At 44.0% G+C, this 21,828-nt stretch overlaps 1 protein-coding gene across 1 annotated transcript in view; it reads left to right on the top strand.

Annotated features, from left to right (window-relative positions):
- The window catches only part of Wwox (WW domain containing oxidoreductase), a 286,448-nt gene that overhangs the window by 238,585 nt on the left and 26,035 nt on the right, over window positions 1-21,828 (top strand). Inside the window, exon 6 of the mRNA XM_052729315.1 lies at window positions 18,771-18,859. Within this exon, the coding sequence (XP_052585275.1) occupies window positions 18,771-18,859 (89 nt within the window). The remainder of the gene's footprint in view (window positions 1-18,770; window positions 18,860-21,828) is intronic.

The following is a 21,828-nucleotide window of genomic DNA, read 5'->3' as shown; positions in this document are numbered from 1 at the left end:
CTCATTTGCCCAACTTGGTTAACCCACAGCTTGGGGGTTGGAGGAAGAAGTGAGTGTGAGGTTAACTGCCACACCTTCCATCATAACACTGCAGTTCAACGTATGAATGAAATAGAAAAGGATCACTGAAGGGGATTAGAGAGATGACTCAGTGGTTAAAAGCACTGGTTTCTCTTCTGGAGGACCTGGGTTCGATTCCCAGCACCCACATGGCAGCTCACAACTGTTCTGTACCTTCAGTTCCAGGGGATCTGGCACCCTCACACACACATATATGCAGGAAAAACACCAATGCACATAAAAATAAATAAATCTTAAAAAAAAAATATGTACACACACACACACACACACACACACACACACACACACACACACACTGCCAGGTATGCATCCAAAACCTCCATCCCAGAGAGGAGGGCGATCCCATGGAGCTGTCTCTTTTCTTTGGTTTTCTTTAGGTACCAAGTGCACCAAGCCTTACTTTAAGGTGGACAGCTCAGGGCTACCCTGTCACTCTAAGAGTGGGATGCTCTTCTTCCTATGGAGCATAAGTCTCATCTAGCCAAGGGGAGAGGGAAGAGGCTGCTTATAAATATTGAAGAGGTTGTGCGTGTGTGCACCCATGCATGCCACTCTGAAGTGGCTTCTAATGGACATTTATAAGGTGGTGTCCCCCCACATCCCCTCCCTGCTAATGCTGTCTAGGATGCTCTTTGGAAAACATGCATTCTGTAACTTAGCAGGCTTTTAACAGAACCCTATAGCATGATTCATTCATCCCATTTGTCTGCCAGAGACGAGACAACAGAGCAAGCCAGATAGGAACAAGGTCCTGTGTCAAGCCCATACCAGCATGCTTCCTGTGTTGAAACCTGTGTCTTTGCTGGTGTCCCAAATGGCTTTCCCCCAGCACCTGTGTGGACTTGGTTTCCCCATGCAGCCCTTGCTAGGTGCTTTGACAAGTCTCAGAAATCTATAAGCCAACTTAACCTACCTTCCCTCTCTCCTGTTCCTTCCCCTCTTCTCTCAGCATTTCTCAGCCTCTCTCATTCTCTGGCTCCCCTTCCCTCCCCACCCCTATGCTTCCTTACTTTTGTTCTTCCCCCAGCCTGTCTTTCTGTTAGAAGTATCTCACCTAACCCATACAGGCTGTAGAAGAGTGTTTATGCGGAGAGTTGACAGTTCTAGTTAGCCTTAGTTCAGAGCTGTGTGTAACATGGCAGCGTTCTGTGCAGTTTACATGATAATGTCGGTAAGTTTCAGAACTGTCGAAAAATACTGCATTGAAAAAAATGGAGACTCCAAAATTGCATATTTTATATGTGAAATGAGAGGGGGGAGGGGAGTGCAGGAACCACTGCCCCTGCCCACCTTACTAAGAGAGCCACTCCAGATGGCACAGAGATGAATCAAATCCTCGAACTGGAGAATGAAGTGCTGAGAAGCAGGTGGAGGACTAGGGCTCGTCAGCAGGCTTGGCACACACCACAGGAGAGGGTAGCTTACCTTCCACCTGAACGACAGCACCAAATTTGGAATTAATGTCTGGACAAAGCTCAAAGAGGTCAACATTATCTATCCCATTATGAGTCATTTACTCAGAAAGGTCACTCTCCGAGGGAGGATTAGTGACCCGTTCCAGAAATCCAGTTAAACATAACTCATGCAAATAAAGATGTTGCTTACTGACACCGCTGGGTGTAATGATGGCCTTTAACATTAGAATGCGAGATATATACAGAACAGCTGGCCACACAAAAAAAATCTTTGCAGCCCCCATTGAGTTATTTCATATTAATTCAGCTCACTTCATTGTCCAATTAGAAGATAACATCGTCACTGCATTGCATCAAGAGCTTTCTGTGGATTTGTATGTAACTGTGTTTTAGGTCAAGTCTTGCACGTGATTGGTACTGGGCAACAGCTGGCTGCCATCCTTGACCATTGTTACTTTAATGAATTAGAAGATAACATCGTCACTGCGTTGCATCAAGAGCTTTCTGTGGATTTGTATGTAACTGTGTTTTAGGTCAAGTCTTGCACGTGATTGGTACTGGGCAACAGCTGGCTGCCATCCTTAACCATTGTTACTTTAATGAATGGCAAGTTCAAATGAACTTTACTTTGGGGCAGGAAAGAAGAGGGGAAGGACTTGAGGAAGTGGTACCCTGGGCGTTCCACCTGTATCTACAGTGTTTATTTTTAAATGTCCTATTTGATGTTTCTATTCTAACCCTCAGTCTCAAAGCAGTATCTATAATTCTTAGGATGCAATTGTATCCTTGACATTCTTTATCTTTTCATCTTCTTAAAAAAACTTTTTTATCTTCTCACTGTGTATTGTGGAACACTTGATTTTTTTGTGACTGATTACTTTCTCCTTTAGAAATTAACGAAATCATTATTTTTAATTATGTACACCTGTGTGAGGGTATATGCACATGAATTCAGGTGCTGGAGAGGGTCAGAAACAGAAGATGCCCTGGAGTTGGAGTTATAGGTAGTCGTGAGCCAGCAGGTAGGTGCTGAGAACCGAACACAGGTCCTTTTAAGAGCACTTGCTTCTCTGATGAGAACTATGGTAGCTCAGCAAGTGCTCTTAAGTGCTGAGCCAATTCTCCAGACTAGTCACCTCTGGACTGAGTTCTGTTCTCTGTGTTCTGCACTGTGCGTTTACTTCTTCCATGGCTCTTTTATGTGTATGTTGCTGCTGTCGTACTTTCCTGACTTACAGTTTACAGTTTTTCTCCCCCCCCTCCCTCCCTCCCTCCCTCCCTCCCTTTTTCCCTCCCCCTCCCTCCCTTTCTCTCCCTTTCTCCCTCTCTTTGCTCTCTTTTTATTTCCTGCTTTTAATTCTCCACAACAAACCTAATGCTGAAGATCCAAGGTTTCTTACTTTGGGTCGACCTTTTGAGACAGTCTCCTGCAACCCAGGTCTTTATGTAGCTGAGGATGACCCTGACCTTCTGAGTCTCCTGCCTCCACTTCTGGAGTACCCGGATTGGAAGCATGCATCACTACACCTGACTATTTTTTTGATAGGGGATGAGATTTTGTTTCTTGAGGTATCGGGGATTGAACCCATGGCCTTGAACATGCTGGGTAAACACTTTCTCGTCCAGCTACATCCCGGTCCCAAATGACCAGCATTTCCAAATGTGCTATCTGCAGAAGTCTGCTCATTTCCTGAGTCTCCTGCTTCATGTCTTTCTTCCCTTTGTCTCTCACTGTTACTTGTAGTTTTTTAACTATTACTTACACAGGAGTTAACACAACCATGGTTATCATCAGAGCATGTGCCCTCATCTCTCATACATCTGGGTGCTCTCTCATGAGTAAAAGGGTCAGGACTTGGAACTCAGCTTGCCAGCACCCAACGCTCTGTGACATTTATTTGCAGGTTTTGACTGAATGAGCCGCTGTTGAGCTAAGAGATTTTTCTCCTGCTTCTGTCTCCTTCCTCTAAACTTTCCATCAGTGGGTTGCCATTTCCATCTTGTCCTCTCCACCCTCCCTACATCATGGCAAGAACATGCGGCCTGTGTAACAGAGGTGATTTGAATATGTTGACATTGCCCTTGTGATCTGGTTCATAGTTAATTTCAGAAAGACGTGTAATTGAGAAGTGTGTGTATTGAAGGCCCTGTAGCTGCTTCGCATCAGGCTTGTTAACCGTTTGGTCTCAAGGCTCTGTTTTATCTGCTTTATCTTTCCATTTCTAATGTGACTAGCTAAAGCCTTCAGAGAGTGTCTAATGCTTCTATGGTTTAAGGCTATGTGCTTGACACATGCACGTTCATGATTTTTCTTGCCTAATTGTTTCTGTCTTTGCGTACTGTCCCTTTTCATCTCTAGCGAGTTGGTTTTTGCTTAAAATTTTACTTTTATGCAATATTGCTGGATTAGCTGTTTTGGTTTTAAAAGTTTGTCAGTATTTTTCCTTTGACCTCTTTATTTTCAGCCTTTTGGTATTTGTTTTATTCATATATTTCTGCTAGGTGATGATAGTTTCAGGACAAATATTTCCCAATGTATTTGCCTGTTGCAGTGCAGGGGTTTGAACCCAGTGCCTCACACATTTAAGGAAAGCCTCCTCCCAACTAAGTGGTATTTCCGGCTAGTTTTGATATGTTAATAGTTTTATACACTGTTAATTTCTTTGTAACTTATAAGCAGTATTTGCTGAATTCCTGTTGGCTGCAGGTAGGTAAGAAGTATTGGGAATGTGTGTACTCAGGTTTTGAGGGTCTTGAAGGAACACACTCCACTTACTGACATTCTGCTCACTGGCTCTGAGTTTGTTGCTCTGCTTGATCCTGAGGGCACCTGGGCAGTTCATCTGAATATCCTGAAAAGAAGACATGGGGTTTGGTGGGTAGCTGGAACTCTGTTTTCCAGTCTTCACATCTGGAGATGGACTTTCTGATTCCTTCCTCCCACATAGAAAGTACATTCATTCTTTCCCCCAAAGACAGAGCGTCTCCACGTTTAGTTCAGATAATTTAATTCTGTGGAAGGTCTGGGGTCTTCTTCAGGTTCACACGTGGCTCTTGTGAAAGTCAAAGCCACTCCCACCCTCACGACTTCCTGGAGCAACAGAAGTGGAATAGAGACAGACTGTTCGCAGGACTGGTTCCTGCTTTGGAAAGAGAAGGTGCTGCACAGCCTAGTGAAAGTCTGTGGTGGGACCCGGCTTGCCTGCTACAGGACCCCTCAACAGGAGCAGCTTGCACCCACTCTCCAGGAGATGTCTGGGGGTCATCCTCCCTGCCCCATCAGAACCGGGTCTTCAAGAATGTGCCCTCCTAGGGCTGCCACAGTTACCAAAGCCATATCCTGCTTGGGACAGACTTCGGGCTTGGAGGCTTTTATAGACTTTCAAGGCAGGACTAACTGGTGAAACTGAGTACAATTACTTATTAATATGAAGCGAAGTCAGGTCTGTTTGTTGCCACTTAGTTCGTGTATAGGCTCCATCACTACACCAAAGTCTTTCCAAGGCTTTTGGGTTGTTTATTTTTCTAAGTTTCTCCCATCTTCCCTTTTTTCCTCCCCCTTCCTCATTTTCTTCTCAATATCAGCTATTAAGGAGGCTTTCTGGAGTAATGGACTTAGATTGAAAAGCAGCATCATTAACCTGATATGTGCTACTGGGATGAATTATTTGAATTAACTCCAAACTCATAATGGGCAACTGTCTCTCAAAGATGTTTCCTGGCTTATTCCTGCTGTTTGGCTCCTGATTCTGTTGGCTTTCAACTCTGCAATCCCTGGCTTTCGTTTCCGCTTGCAAGCTGAATACCCCCGCTTCTCCCAGCACATCTCTTTCCTGATGTCAGGGTGTAGCCAATGCACAGTGACATTCTGGATGTTGCCCAGAACTTAGACTCTGGAGAACTTCGACCAAGTTATGACAGAAGATGTCAGAGCTCGTCCAGGCATCCCTCCAGTGGATGTCACAGATCCACCTGCATGTCACTGTTTACTGCTTGACAGATAGCTTTTGTCTATTGGTGAGCCTGGTTCCTAGTGGCTCTGCTGTCTCCTAGAACTCATTGCACTCTGCATTCCTTTCAAGGTAGGAGAAAGGTGAGTTGAGGAGGCCAGTCCCTGTGAGGGGTAGGTCATGGTCTGCTGTTAGTGGAGACCTAGCTGTCTCGTCTCCCTGTCCTGCTGGCTGAGCCTCTGGTGCCCTTCCAGCCACTGTCTTCACACCAGCCCCTCACTGTGAAGAGGAAGACCTCTTCTGGGACCCCCGCTGGCTGTCTGCACGTGGTGTATATTTTGAATAAAATTTAGAGCTAATTTCAAACTGGTATTCTGTCGCCTTCTGCCTATTCACGTGTGGATTGAAATCCACCTCAGTTCTTGTGACCCCTAGCATACTTGTCCTTATTTCTTCTCTGTGAAGTCTATTTTCTTTATTATTCTTATTTGGATACATTTGGGGATAATTGATCTGCATAGTTTGGCATCCCCTGCATCATATTCCCCATTTTTTGATCAAGAAGATAAAGACCCTTTTCTTCCTCTCCCTTTCTGATACTACTGGAATTTTAATATAAATATCTACATTTTCTCTTACACTATACAAAGTCATTTGATGGCTCCATCATTCTAATCAACACAAGTCAGTACCTGGTAATTTAACAGTTAAATGAAAATTCTCCTCTCCATAAAGCAAATCCCCCCTTTTCATGTTATTTCTCTTCCTCATCCATCTTGTTTTTAAGTGTAATTTATTTGATCTCATTGCTGATCTAAAAGATGTACAAAATTTGATGATAACCTGACCACGAACTCTCCTTTTTCACGTGTGTTGTTTTAAGCCCTCGAGTCCTCTGTCTTTGGGAGTGTTTTGGTGGGCGCCTTTAAAAGGCTGCTGGGGAGATTCAATTTTAAACAGGAAACCTTATTTCTTTCTGAAGCCTGTTTTTTAATCTCTCCTAGTTTATCCTTTGGAGACTCTGCCTTGCTTCTGCAGAAACTCTGCACGATTTCTCTCTTTGGATCTATCCATAAATTAAAAATAACTGCCATGGCTACTCCTCAAGCGTGATGATACTGTTCCATGTTTACGCCACACTCTGCATGCCGAGCTCATATTCATCATCATGCAGGGTGGCCAACTTCTGAGATGTTGGCACTCTGCCAGCCAGCCTGAGGCGCTCAGAGGAGAAGCTGGATTATCAAATGGCTGTGGGAAATGGCTACATCCAGTCTTATCAGCTACTTTCTTAGTTCTGCCTCTGACGCCATCCCATGCCTGCTGCCATATTATATATTCATTCAATCACTTACTCACTCATTCATTCATTCATTCTCTAAAGTAAAGTCTATCTTGAAAACCTGCCCCATGCCACTGATGGTGCATAGGCATTCCAGGTAGAGATATAAAACTGTACCTTTTAATTTACTATCAGTGTCAGCGTGAGCTATTGGCTGTTTGGGTTTCTCTCAGAGCCACTCCTGCGGTGTTTGTAGGGATGGACATGACTATTACCTCTTTGGAGGACACCCAACAAAAATCTATGGAAATGGAAAATGTGGCTACCCTTTGACCTGCTGCTTCCGTTCAGGAGATCTGGGACAGGGTGGGGTTACATGTTGCAAAGCGTGTCTATTGTAGGATTGCTTTCACTGAAAGAAATGAGAAACAGTATCACAGTGATCTCAGCACATACAATAGCTGGCACTAATAACAAGGTACTCTCCACATGTTTAACACCTGTGATTGTCAAGGTGCTTTCCATACATGCCACACAATTAACCCCTCACCATAGCTCCTCAGAGGAATTATGACATTTGTATTTTTATGGAGATGTAAAGTAAGGCATGAAGAATTTAATTTAAAAATTCAGGGGCCAAGGAGATTTCTTGGGCACTGAATTGACCTGAGTTCATATCTCTAACACCCTCCAAAAAAAGAAAGAAAAGAAAAAAGGAAGGAAGGAAAAAAGGGGAGAGAGAGAGAGAGAGAGAGAGAGAGAGAGAGAGAGAGAGAGAGAGAGAGAGAGAGAGAGAGAAAGAGAAAGAGAAAGAGAAAGAAAGGAACAAGTTGAGCATGGTGATATGCCCAGGGCTGGCAAGGAGAGGGAGTGAAGACCCGTGGGTCCCTGGAACTTGCAAGAAACCTGGCATAGACCTCTGTCTTACACATACACACACACACACACACACACACACACACACACACACACACACACACACACACACACACACACAGGGGCTGGTAGTACACACACACAAGTTTCTTAAACTACTAAGTATGAATTCAACCTTCTTACTTGGCTTGAAAAGAGTGAGAGTGGAGCTGCATTCAGACATGTTCAGTTATGTATTAATTGAGAAAAGCCACAACCCTGCATTGGTAAGAAAAACCACACAATACTTTTATATGTGTAGAAAAATATATTCTGGCAGAGTCTGAGACAGGCAGCTACTACACCCTTTTTGGAGCAGTGGGACTTGGGAGTCAGTTTCAGTTTCTGTCAGTCACTGGATTTCATGTACTTTTTTAATGCACTACCTTTGTAACCATCAAAGGTACATTTTAGCAGTTGAAGATTACTGAGGTGAATACAGAGTCCCTTCACAAAACCTGCACTGAACCTTGATGCTGCTGCCACTTGGAGCCAGATTCTTTCTTTGCCGTGGGAGGTTGACTTGTGCATTATGGGATGCTTGCAGCATCCTAGCTTCTATCTGTAGGTGTCAGTACACCTCTCTAACAAATCGTGACAACCCAAAATGCCCATGGATGTTTTGGATGATCACAGGGCATAGGTGGATCCCTGATCGAGAGCCGTAGGTACATCAGAATTTGGGTCTCTTCATTCCAGTGGCTGAAGGGAAGATTGTGCTTCCATTTCAGGATCTTTCAACCTTGAAAGTTCTTTAGGAAACATAGAAAAATTGTCTAAACCAGAGCAGACAAGTCTCATTTGTTTTCTGTCCATTCAGCTTCCTCACTGTTGGCCTGCCGTTGGATAACTGATGGGCCCCAGAACTCCATTTGGAGCTGTGCACCTCGTTCAGAATTTAGACTGGGGTGGGGACACTGGTCTTTAGCCCTTTTATCAGCAGTTTTCCCATGGTAGGAGGTTCAGATGCTTAACAGTTTTCATTAAGAACTCAGCTATTAAGTATGCAAAATATATAGACCATTCCTGTTGAGAAAGTAATTATACAGTAAATTAGCCGAATGTCCAGTGTGCTGCCTTTTAGGCAGATCTTTGATGTTCCCAGTACTTACAGAAGATATAGGGCATGTTTATTAAGACTCTTCAACTGTGTATAAAACTAGAGCAGTCCAAAGTAATGGTGTCTGCTGAAGGAGTCTTTATCATATGAATTTACCTTCAGTCATCCATTATTTATTTCAGCTATTTTATATGCCATTATAATAAATATTATGACAGAGAAAGCTTTTACGCTTCAACTTATTGTATGACTCTGTACTTGCCTGCAATCCTTCAGGAATGTAACCATGTTTTACCTATAGTTAACGTAAATCATCACTCACATTAGAATGAAAAATTCACTGTGGGGGGAAAAAACAAAGCTCTTTCTTCAATAGCGAAGCGTAAATGCACCCTCATGTTGCCTGCCAAACTCCTCAAGCCACTCACTGCCCTGCCTTAAACTGTTTCTAAGCTGCAAAGTGAACACATGGAAGAGAGGGAAATTGGAAGGTTTTGGAATGTTTTCACTCTCTTGTTAGTTTCTGGCAAGATAAGCATTTTTTTTTTAAATCCAGAGTGCAAACTATTGCCAATTACTGTCTAAGCATTTTTAATAGTTTTGCTTTTACATAACTCATAATTCATATAGCAAATTAAATACAATGCTCCTCCGTGTAATTTCTCCTTCAATGGCCTCGCGGTTATCTATAGGTAGTGATGCAGTCATTTTATAAATTGAGTTCCAGTAACACAAAGGGAAATGTTTTGGCCTGTACACAATGAAGAAAGAGTTGTCATGATTTTCTCATTAAGGATGCTTGTGGATTTTGGCAGGGGGATGTGTGGGTGTTTATGGGGAGGCTGGACATGAGGGTTGATTGTGATGGTTGACTTCAAGGTTAGAAATGATACACTCAGCCCCTGTCCTTCAAGGTTTAAGAAAAAATCCAGGGTTCTGCCAAGGATCATTTTGGTTTACTTCCCAGTGTATAGTCATCATGAGAGCATTATCCCCAGCAAGAACGTTTTCGTATTAGAAACAAAATAGACAGCTGGATATGGCAATCAATGCTTGCAGGTAATCCTGAACTGGGGAGGCTGAGGTAAGGGGACTCATACGTTTATTTTTATTTTTTATTTCACATCCAAGCCACAGTTTTTCCTTCCTCTCCCTCTTCTCCTCCCAATCCCTCATCTCCCTCCCCTCTGTCCCCACCCCCTAGTCCACTCCTCCATTTCTGTTCAGGAATGGGCCAGGCCTCCCATGGATATCAACAAAACATGGCATATCAATTTTCCCCGTGTATTAGAAGATGGGGAGAAAGGATTGTAGGAGCCAGAGGGGTCAAAGTTACCACAAAAAAAAAAAAAACCCTGCAGAATCAACCAACCTGGGCTCATAGGGACTCACAGAGACTAAACTGACAACCAGGGAGCCTGCATGGACTGACCTAGGCACTCTGCTTGTATGTTACAATTACACAGCTTGGTGCTCTTGTGAGACTCCTAACAGTGGAAACAGAAGCTGTCTCTGACTCTTTTGCTGACTTTTGAGGGAATCATACTTTGGAGGCAAATATGGGCCATGTAGCAAGATCCTGTCTCAAATAACCAGGGTACTTGGGAAGCTACATGGTATGTAGACTAATTAAAATGCAGGAAGGAGATCTTATATGCTTCCTTTCCTGGTTGTTCTATCAGACAGTACCTTTATTGGTGTCTGTTTTTTACTTCTAAGCCTGTCTTAGATTAGGCTGACTCTCCACTGAGACTGCTCCTGATGCCGGCCTGGGCTCATCCACCTGAGAGTTCCAAACATCACAAGTCAATTCTAGCTCCTTTTTCCTCCCACATTTCCCAGCGAGGAGACTTTCATTCTTCGTCACCATTAATGTCCCTTAAATGATACTGGAAAAATTAGTGTTCCGAAGTCCCACATAGGATATCGATGCTTTATTAAACTGGTTTGGTTAGATGCCTATTGTAGTTCTGTGAATAATGTCATGTCAATAATATGCTCAGCGCCAGTGTCCCTTGCCATTGTAAATGTGACAAGTCCTATTTAAGGTTGCAGAACATAAAACCAGGACTGAGAGTCTGGAAAGAAGGACGAGAGCCATCAGCATAATGCAATTAAGGCCCATTGGATTAGAATTTGCAAGATGCCATTAGCAATAAGCTCTGAATGTAGATTATAGCTTTGCTTACAGGGTTTGTTTGGTTTTTTTTTTTTTCTTCCAGCAGTAACGCTTCCCTTGTAAATTGTGTGTAAAATAAATACGATATAAAGTAGACTCCAATGAGAATATATGGATGTTGTTAATTTCTTTGTAGCTTCCTTGAGCTGTGTGTTGGAGACTATGAAGCAGGGCCAGATGGCAGTGTGGCCTGTGACATCCCCATATCTTAATTGTCACCTGCCCTTTCCTGCCGTGCCTCTTTGAAGTTCACCAGCCTTTGTTTTCTCATCTGTGCAAATGGTGCAGATTAGCATGTACTTCGTAGGGATTTTCATGTCACTGTTAAATGTAAAAACGACATGGAATATGTCTGAGCTGCTTGTTACTTTTGCTACTTTTATTGTCAACTTGGTATATCTACACAAGTGTGTCTTTACAGGAGTGCTTCTTTACACCAGTGCTTCTTTACATGAGTGTTTCTTTACATAAGTATTTTTTTGCATTAGTTTCTTTACACAGTGCTTTTTTTCCAAGGGTCCAGAAACAAACTCTTCTTGTCTGTACTGGAGAGAAGTGGGCAGAACCACCAACTCTGCTCCACCTCCAAGAAAGATTACAAAGTTGCTAATTCCTGTTTGTTGTGGTTAGGGTTTCTCACCAAGACCACAGCAACTCATAAAATAAAGCATTTAATTGGCGCTGGCTTACAGTTTCACAGGTTTAGTCCATTATCATCATGGGGGGTGGGGGTGGGAATGGCCGCAAACAGGCAGACAATGGTAGCTGACAGTTCTACATCTGAATCCAAAGGCAGCAGGAAGAGAGAAACCCACTAAACCTGGCTGGAACATTTGACACCTCAAGGCCCACCCCCAGTGACACACTTCTCCAACAAGGCACACCTACACCAACAAAACCACACCTCCAACAATGTCATTCCCTATCAGTCTATGGGGACTATTTTCATTCAGACCACCATACTACTAAACCATGAAGTGTTGCCTCTGCAGTGGCCCACAATACACAGGATTTTCTGGGCATACATATCAGAGGCCCAGCTCCTTGAAGCCACCCAGTGTCTCTGGGTTTCTTTTCTTTTTTTTTTTTTTGGTTTTTTCGAGACAGGGTTTCCCTGTGTAGCTTTGTGCCTTTCCTGGAACTCACTTGGTAGCCCAGGCTGGCCTCGAACTCACAGAGATCCACCTGGCTCTGCCTCCCGAGTGCTGGGATTAAAGGCATGCGCCACCACCGCCCGGCTGTCTCTGGGTTTCTAAGTCCCATGGTCAGATGTACTCCTTTTTTTTTTTTTTTAATTTTATTTTTTAAAAATAAATGTTTGTGTGTTTGTGAGCTTGTGCAGGGTGGTCAGAATGGAGGTAGGAGAACAATGGGAGTCAGTTCTCTCCTTCCACCAAGGGGGTTCTGGGGATCGAACTCAGGTCATTAGGCTTGGCAGCCGGCGCCATCTCGCTGTACTCCTCTTTTTTAACTCATATCATGATAATGGTTTTAACAAATCGTAAGAATGAAGAGCTGCTGTCTCCTGCCATTTGATAAGTTGAATGTGTGGGCGAGGATGTGAGTCAGAGGCTCCTTTGGTCCACCTGAGTGGAGAATGCAGAGCCTATGAAATGTAAGGATAGGGTTAAGCCTGCCCACCTTAGCTTGCTTCACCCCCACCCCACCCCCATCAGGCTTGGCTCGTCCACCAAATATTTTGTGCTTTCACTGTAAAAGAAATGAGATAGTTGGGAAAATGACAAACAACAGCCAAAAGAAAGAAATCCAAAAGCAAACAAAAGAAAGAATCCAAACAAACAAACAAACAAAAACAAAAAAACCCAAAACACCTCACCCATGTTCTTCCAAGTATTTTGTAGGCAATTGACAATTGATTGTCATATAATGACTGCTATCTTTTTTTAGTAAGCTTGGTCATGAAATATTTTTTTTGAGACAGGGTTTCACTATATAATCCAGGCTGGTCTTGAGCCCATGAGAAGCTTCCTGCCTCAGCCTCCTGAGTGTTGGGATCATAGAATGAGCCATTGTACCCAGCTTACTGCAATTACTCATATTACTCATAAAAATGAGATTTTATACTTTAGAACATTATCTTGGTTTTTGTCTGACCCTGTTGCTAAGCAGAATGCGAGTTTGAGGGTTCTCCTCTGATTTGCTGCAGTGAAGAGAGAGGTACAGAACTTTGTGGGAGATTGTTTACCTTCAGAGGTGATGGCAATTAAAGACTAAACAGATGGGAGAGGGGATGAATGCTGTCTCCCTCAGTGGCATTGCGAGCCAACAATATGCTGCCATGTCTGTTGGATGCTACAGGGCATGGCCTCAGTTGCTAGGAGAGGCCAGGAATGATAGTGGACCAGAGAAGAGAGATGGGCTGCATGGACATTGTAGTGAAGTGAAGGGAAGGGAAGGAAAATCGTCACTAAGTGTGGACTGTGGCCCTTCTGGTTACGATCTGGGTGAAGTCATGGACTTCGGCTTCTCTATGGGCATGAGTAGACGGTTGTAGTGATACACAGGTATACCAGGGCTCATGGGCAGCATTCTGAGATTGTGGTCATTGGCCAGTGAGGACCTATTCTTGTCAGTATAGAGTGAAGCCACTCAGTGCAAGTCCTGAGGGTGAAAGAGCAGTGCTCAGTTGCAGTGGTGACCCTCATTCATAGGCTTGTTTTCAGGGCCTGGTTCTGCTTTACAACCTCAGTTCCCAATAAACAGCTACTATTATTCCCATTTTAAGGAGGAGAACTCTGAATGCCTCAGAGAATTAATCTTCCCAGCCAGTCTGTGCTGGGACACACTATGACAAGGCATTCTGGCTTGATCCATGGTGTAATTGTAATCTTTACTGTTGAGAACATACACTGAGCTCGGGAAGGCGTGATGATGTGGCTCAGGGGTATTCAGTGGGTTTCTCACACTGTCCTGAGATCATGTATCACCCTTCACAGAGGTACTACTGAAGCCTTCCCCAAGATAGTTATGGGAATTAAGATGAGCAAGAGAGATCTGCAATTACCATAATGCTATAGATTGTTATTGAAAAACAGTGGGCATTGTGTTTGAGCAGTTGCTTTCAAATTCACAACAATGGTAGCATTTCCTCACGGCCTTGTGACTTATATGTGTAATAGACTTTTTTCCGGTCTCAAAAGACAAGTACTGTTTGCACACATTCTCCAGGAAAGGCAGCTGAGGCCCATGCTCCCCTGAGTCATGTTGTCAATGTTGTGGTCCCACTGAGCTGTGAATCCAGGTCAGCCTGGCTCTGGCTTCTCTGTGGAAAGTGACATCATCTCTCCACTTTGCTATCTAAATACCTCATGCTGTTCCCCATCTGGTCCCTCTGGTTTTAGGCAGTATCACATCTGAGTCACACTTGGCCGATTTATACTCATGAAATACCAGAGATCAGTGTGGCGTAACAGCCACCAGCAACCCATTTGTTTCTGCATGGATAGATTCATGAATCACAGAGGCTGGTTCTAGAACTTCATAATGCACAGACAAGAAGGCTTGTATCCTGAAGGTGTGTCTGTCCACTTTGACAGCAGTGAGTGTGCCTTAATTCCAGAGAAACAAGAGAGGAGGACATGGGCTCTTGAATGATCTCCCTGGATGAGACCCAAGTGTTGGGTGGCAAGTAGGCATCTTAGCTCCCTAGAAGTTTCCATTGTGTATGGGATGGATTAGGAGGTTCAGTTTTAACATGTTGGGTAGGAGTACCTGAATACATAATTTACAGTAAATCAACATCTCTATTGGCTCCAGATAATAAACTTGCATAGTGGTCTGATTATGGAATGTAGTGAGGATTTGGGGAAGTGAGGCATTTTACAGCTTTTCAAGATTGAATATTCTCAGCATGGAGTTCTTTCTGTTAACCAAAGGCAGATAACTAGGCAAAAGGATCAGAAAATACATAAATAGGGAACTTATGGAAGACTTTTCCCCTTCCCACCCCTTCCCTTCCCTTCTCTCCCCTCCCTTCCCTATATACATAGGTAAGGTATCTCCACTTTGAGGAGCTGGATGATGGATATGTGAGACCCTCTAGGCCAGTTTTGACTTCTTCCTGCGAGTCTATCCCTATTTGGAATAAAAGCACATGCATTAAACCAGCTCAGTGATTTGTTGCCTATCCTAGATCTATCACTGGCATGTTGAGTCCTTTGCCTTCCCTCTCCTGATAATCTACAATTCCACCCTTCAGAAATGAGTTCTGTCCACTGGGCTACACCTTTCCCAGTTAGAGCACAAGCCACAGTCAACATTTCTATGAAGCTGCTAAGTCTGCTAGGCAAGCCCCCTCCCCAGCACAGGAGTAAACACACACCCCTTAGCTAATTCCCAATTCTCCTCCCCGCTGGACTTCACTGAGTTGCATACAGTTTTTCAGAAGCAAGAAACCTGATACCCAGGGCAGGAGAACTCTCTGAATAATAGTGTGTGGACTGGAGTCTCTATCCCCAGGAGCCTAGTAACCCACAGCTCATGGATTAGTTGGGTGACCCCTCGCTCCCCCTGGATATATATGTCCTGGTTTTATTCTTATTAGCAATGGCAGCTAAGTGCTGTATTTTGAAGGAAAAAAAGTGGAGGGGGAATCAAAAGATAACCTACCAATTTTAAGTTACACATTGCGAGGAATGTGTGGGTCACTTGGCTCTGCCATCATTTTCCTTGGATTGCTTTTGGGTCACCATCTGGGAATGTTCTCCCTGTTTTATGAGGAAAATATGTACATGCATTTTCATAATGTGTAGCATGCATGTCCTTTGGGGTTTCCAGCAAGGAATGATGTCTTTAACGAATGCCTGACTTTTCTTTGTGATGCAGTTGCGTTTCTGTAGGATGCTGTATATTGCAATGATTTTCTTGCCCTGGGTAAAGAGGGATGGGAAGCATGGGAGTTAGGGGCTCGGGGTGGGGGTTGACAGACAGTTCATTGGCTTGTTCTACAGGTCCCATCAAGTACTTAAGTGTTATCATGCACAAGAATGCGGGGGAATACAAGTCAACTATCAACAAATTTTATATGCTTAGCAGAATTTTTTACCTATTGGATAAATACCAGTTAGTGGACATAAAAATGAACACACAAACAAACAAATAAAAAAAAACTGTGGGATTTGCTTATCATTTTGAGACCCCAGTGATTTACACAGATGTGACCTTACTCAACTTCCTCCAGGTGCCACGGTGGCAGCTCAGGTGTCTCTTTGTGGCTTTCATCTCCCTGTGCAACCTTGGCTGACTTTGAACTCCTGATCTTCTTTCCTTTCCTTCTTCATTGTTGGGATTATAAGCCTACACCACCACACCTCATTCTGCTTTTATTTTTTAAACATTTGTTTTATTTTTAATTATGTGTAGGTATGTAGATAATGTGCATGTGAGTGTAGGTACCCCACTGAGACCAGAGTCATTGGATCCCCTGATTAGAGTTACAGGTGGTTGTGAGTCACCGATAGGGGCACTGGGAACTGAAGTCAGGTCCTCTGTAAGAGCAGCTTGCTGAGCCAGCTCCAGCCCTCTGCTTTGTTCTTTATAGAGTGAGAGAAGAGTTATGGCTGAACCTTGTGGTCGAGCCCCATGATTTCTGGATGTAGGGAAACTAAGAGCATCCTCTGCTGGCATCCTTACTTTCCTGGATCCTATTGATGCTTTCCTTCCAAGTCAGCAACATTTCAGTATTTGCCATTGTCACCCCAAATGAGGACTTTCTACTTACAACAGACTGATCTTTTTGTTTTCTTTCTTTTTGTTTGTTTGTTTTTGTTTTTTGAGACAGGGTTTCTCTGTGTAATTTTGGTACCTGTCCTGGATCTCACTCTGTAGACCAGGCTGGCCTCGAACTCACAGAGATCCGCCTGCCTATGCCTCCCGAGTGCTGGGATTAAAGGCATGCGCCACCTCCGCCTGGCCCAACAGACTAATCTTATCATAGCCACTGACATGTTATTGTATCTGGGGAAACCACTTAATCACTCTATTCCACTTTTTCCTAAACCTAGGCTCTGTTAGTAACCATGACCTGGGTCTTATAGGATCTATAGATCTGGTCTGATGTGGTTTTCAAAGACGGCCTTTGGAAATCATTCACATCATGTATCCACCACTCTTATTGCCATGTAGCATTAGAGTAAGAACTTGACACAGGAGATCCCTCCTCATAGTTATATTTACTAAATACCTTCTGTTTTTCTAGGGCACTCAGCTGAAAGCTTCGTTAGGACTTATTAATAATTAATTCATCTTTTGCAAATGAGGAAACTAAGGCTCAGAAATGTTAAATGGTCCAAAGTTGGGATGACTTCGGAGGACACTAGCTCAAAGCTTCTGAGTTGGGTTAGAGCCCAGCAGAGAGGCGGCCAAGCTAAACTGGCTACTGCTCAGCACGGCCCGAATCCACTCCCGAGTAAGACAGCCTGCATCCGCTTCACAGCATTGGAAGGGTCCTGCTATTCTCCTTAGTCTGACTTACGCATCACAGTCTAGACTGGAATTCCCAAGTTTACCATTTGTTTCATGAGCTTTCTATACCTGAGCAGACAGGTAATGCTGGACATTCTTGGAAGAATTAGGTAGGTCTCAGAAAGAGGTGGTATTTAATCTTGTTCCCCATAGTTCACCCAGACTTAAAAGTTTAGAATGTTCTATAAACCTGGGGTCTCAGAAGAATAACCCTGAGGTCTTTCCATTCAAAGACCATGTCCAGTAGAACCTGGCTGTACCTGATTCTGAGCCCTCTAGTAAGACTGATTTGGGGTCAGTCCTTTCCTATTCTTTGCTCTGTAGTCTCTTTTAAAATGCCACCCCAAAAAGTCAGGGAAAATATTCCCTGCTGTTCACTATTTTTTAAGATTTATTTTAAATGTGTGTACGTGTGCAAATGCACACATGCACTTGCACAAGTGCAGGTGGATATCTTTGAAGGTCAGAAGAGAGCATCAGATCCCCGAAACTGGAGTTATAGGCATTTGTGAGCTGCTGAACATGGGCGCTTGGAACCAAACTCTGGTCCTCTGGAAGAACTTAACTGCTGATCCATCTCTCCACGACCTTGTTGTTGTTGTTTTTAGTGTAGAGTCTCTCACTGGCTTGAAATTTATGAGTAGACTACATTGACTGATCAGCAAGTCCCAGGGATTTTCCTGTTTCCACCTTTCCAGTGCTTGGATTACAAGCATGTGCCATCACATCTGGCTTGTGACCACACCTAAGTTCTAGGAATCAAACTCATGTCCTTTTGTTTATGTGGCAAGAAATTTCCTAACTGATCATCTCCCTAGTCCTGCCTTTAATTTTATTTAGAGTTACAAAAACTTCTCACCATATTGCCTCATTTGGCCTTTAACTCACCCGGTAGCCCAGGCTGACCTGAAATTCATGACCCACTGGGGTGTCAGGATTACAAGTATATGCCACCACCCCTGGCTGGGTTGTCTTTAAGGGTGATGTGGGCTTAGTGGAGGCATTTCAGAACCTGGGTGGAATCTTTTTGAGATTACAGTGTTATTCATTCCATTGTGGCCAGGCTTGCTCTTGGTGCCCCCACCCCCGTAGATACAGCTCTTTGGAGCACATATTTAAAGATAACGTGAGCTAGAAGACTCCTTGGAGCCTCTTCCGTGTACTGAGTGAAGCCATGCACAACCCCCAGCCTGGAGCTCCAGCCGCGTCCCAGCCTCACATGCTCCCTGGACTTGGCAGTTAAAGCTGTGTTCTTCCATCCATTCTGATGATGTATAGTCTCTCTGGGCGTCTAATATTAAACAGGGGAATTCCGACATGTTCCATAACGCATTTACTGTAACTTGATACCTCAAACTATACTTGCTGTTATTTATCATTTCTTTTTTATTTTCTCTCATTCCAGCACAAAGCCAAGGTAGAAGCAATGACCCTGGACCTGGCTGTGCTCCGTAGCGTGCAGCATTTTGCTGAAGCGTTCAAGGCCAAGAATGTGTGAGTGTTTCAGTGCGGGGTTACACATCATAATTCCTTGCTGTTGTAATGTCTTTATCAGATGAACACTATCAGGAGAACGCAAGGCTGCAGTGCTCTCTTGGCATCCAAACCGGGGGCTCATTTATATTGGCACTGTTAAGGTGGGCTGTATTTGCTTGACTCTGAGTCACCCTCATTATGAAATGCGTCATCAATCTAATAACAGCTTCACAGACCAAAAAGGAAAGAAAAGACATTGTTAAAACTCGTAAGGCTGATCCACAATAGGACAGTTTTAAATGTGCCCTGTTACAAACTTGTTGTGTATCTCTCAGTATCAAGGAAAAGTGTGCCTCAAGGGCATCCGGGAACCTCACTTATTCTGTACAGACAGGGCTGAAATCCTGAGCATGTTCTCTTCTAGTGCTGTGCAAGCCTTTGGTGCTTTGACATGGGACGTGGATGTAGCTTTGGACACAGATGCAGGTTGTAAGACTCTGGGGGCCTTTCTAGCCCCTGGTGCCTCCTCATACCCACAATCCTGGTTGAATCATTCACTGCATCCACCGACTTTGGAAGTGAGCATTCTTCATCAGCTCTTCAAAATGCCTTAGTTGTGGGGGGGGGGGGCTTGTATACTCTGCCACCCTCAAGCAACCTCCCTCCCTATAGAGAAAGACGTCAAAGAAGAGCAATGAAGAAGAGAAAGAAAGAAGGGAGGGAGAGGGAGGGCATGAAGCAGAGACTCAGGCTCCATGCTAATGAAAGCAATGGTGGCTAGCTATGTTATAATTATAGTATTTTGTTTCCAAGGTTTATTTTTATGGTTGCCTCTATAGGGCAAGCAGTACTGGTTTCTCATTTACCATAGTGGCTTTGGTTTCATTAATAAATAACTTCACTTAATTTTATTTTCCAGTGAGGTGATTGAAGCATGAGGATTAAGTTAATCATAGCCCCGGTGCTGCCAAGGGGGAAATAATGGTGTGAGTGATTCCAGCATGCCTGGCCTGGTAGGGCTCAGACTAGGCCATACTGAAATTTCCTGAGCAGATGGGAGGTGTTGGGAAGGGAATCTTCAACCAGGTATTCAAATGCTACTATGTTACCTGGTTTCTCATCCTGAGTCCACTCTGGTCTTTTAGACCATCATAGTATTTGATCTTTGCTGAGCAAGCAAGTGGGCAAAGTGTCCTGTTCAGAATATCACAGACTTGTATCATTCCCAAGTGAAGACCCTTCGCTGACTCATAGGCAGAGCTAGATCCACACCCCCGTGGCCCTGCCAATCAGAACTGTGAGCCCCACCACGTACTCTTTCTGGTGCTGTGTCCTCACTAGCTGCCATCCCTTGCCAGAGCTATCGAAGGGGCCAGAGACTGGGAATAGCACCGGCTGCCACATTTATTCATCTCATCCTCATCATTTGTTTGTCTACTTGTTCATTTACTTAACAGGCATTTGCTGAGCACTTCCAAATCCCCAGACATTCTTCTGGGAGGACATTGCTGGCCACTGGGAGCCAAGGTGACCTCAGACAAGCCACAGTCTTAGATGTCGGCATGCCATGTTTTATTGCTGATGCTGACTCCTCATCCCAATATGCCTATAGTTACAGAGGGACAAAATTACTAACAACCCCAGCAGCAGAAGTAACAGCTCATTTTGGGGGGTTCACTTGGGGCACACACATTTAGAATGCCTTGCCTGCCCCTTCTGGTTCAGTTCTAAAAGTACTTTCATGGTGGGAGTGACTGTATCCATTATGCAGATGAGAAAAGTGATTCTAGAAAGACGGGGTAAGATGGGCATAGACAGTATTTGGTAAGTAATAGGGCCAAGACCCTAGGTGACCCATCACACCAGGGTTTCCTCTTATCTGCTCTGTGCTTCTTTCTTTTATTATAAAGGCCATAGAAATTTGTACTCAGAAAGCTAGTAAGTTTGTTAGGAACATCCGGCAGTTGATGGAAGATGGAGGATTCCATCCATTCCAACTTCTCCTTCCTCCCTGGTACCCACCTCTTTGATTAGGACTTGAAGTGAGTGGCTTTGCTGAAGAGAGCTGACTTTATCATAGTCCCGTTCTCCATTGCTCAAAGCAGTCGTTAGATTTTATCCAATAAATAGTTCAGAAACCATCACACTTAAGGGCCCTTTATAATCATAGACCCAAACTCTTGGAGGGAAAGATTGCCCATTTTGCACTAATCTTTGGTTTTCAGTACTCAGTGTTCAGGCCCAAGGGCAGGGATTCCCTTAGGCTAAGGCTTAGGACCTATTCTTTCTGTGCCTTAAGAGTGTAGGGTTGTGCACAGCGTGGAGAAATACTGCCGTACTGAAAATATGTATAAAAAAGCGAGTGATTTTTCCCTTTTGACATACTGCCAGTCCCGAAATCTCCCCTGGAAAGGCAAATGACAGCTCAGTGCTAACGGTCTTCGGATTCAGAGCGCTGTCAGAAGTGAATTTAAGTGCTGGTGACCAGGCTGCCAGAAAAACATGTGTAACTCTCGTCTTATCATCACCTCCCATCTTTAGACATTAAAATTTCCTTGTGTGTAAAACATAATGACAAATGAAAGAAAGCCTGCCAGTTCAGAACCAGTTCCTTTTTGTGTGCAGTTGGACCGAAGAAAGGAACAGCCCTTCAATGTAAATTCCACGTGGACACTCCATTATCCTCCATTTAATAGACCTTTTCACAGCCTGCACGTGAGCACCCTGTAATACCATCAGGCTCCATGCAATCTTCAATACAAGTGTGACCTCTCACTTTGGGATGGGCAGTGCATTCATTTTGTCACTTGGAGATGGCAAAAATGAAAGCTGAAGGCAAAACACTGGGGGAGAACTCAGCCTGTCACGTATGCTGCAGAGCTGGCCTCCCCCTGCCTTGGGGAGACTTGGAGTCAGCGACTGTACGTGTCTTCTCTTTGGAGGGTAGGCTATCGAGGAGAAGACAGTTTCAGAGTACGCATGGCTTA

This window comes from Peromyscus californicus, unplaced genomic scaffold (genome assembly GCF_007827085.1).
Source record: "Peromyscus californicus insignis strain IS unplaced genomic scaffold, ASM782708v3 Scaffold_8__1_contigs__length_139910024, whole genome shotgun sequence".
NCBI lineage: Eukaryota > Metazoa > Chordata > Mammalia > Rodentia > Cricetidae > Peromyscus > Peromyscus californicus.
Note: the sequence above shows the minus strand (reverse complement) of the source record. Positions and strands in the feature narration are given on the sequence as shown.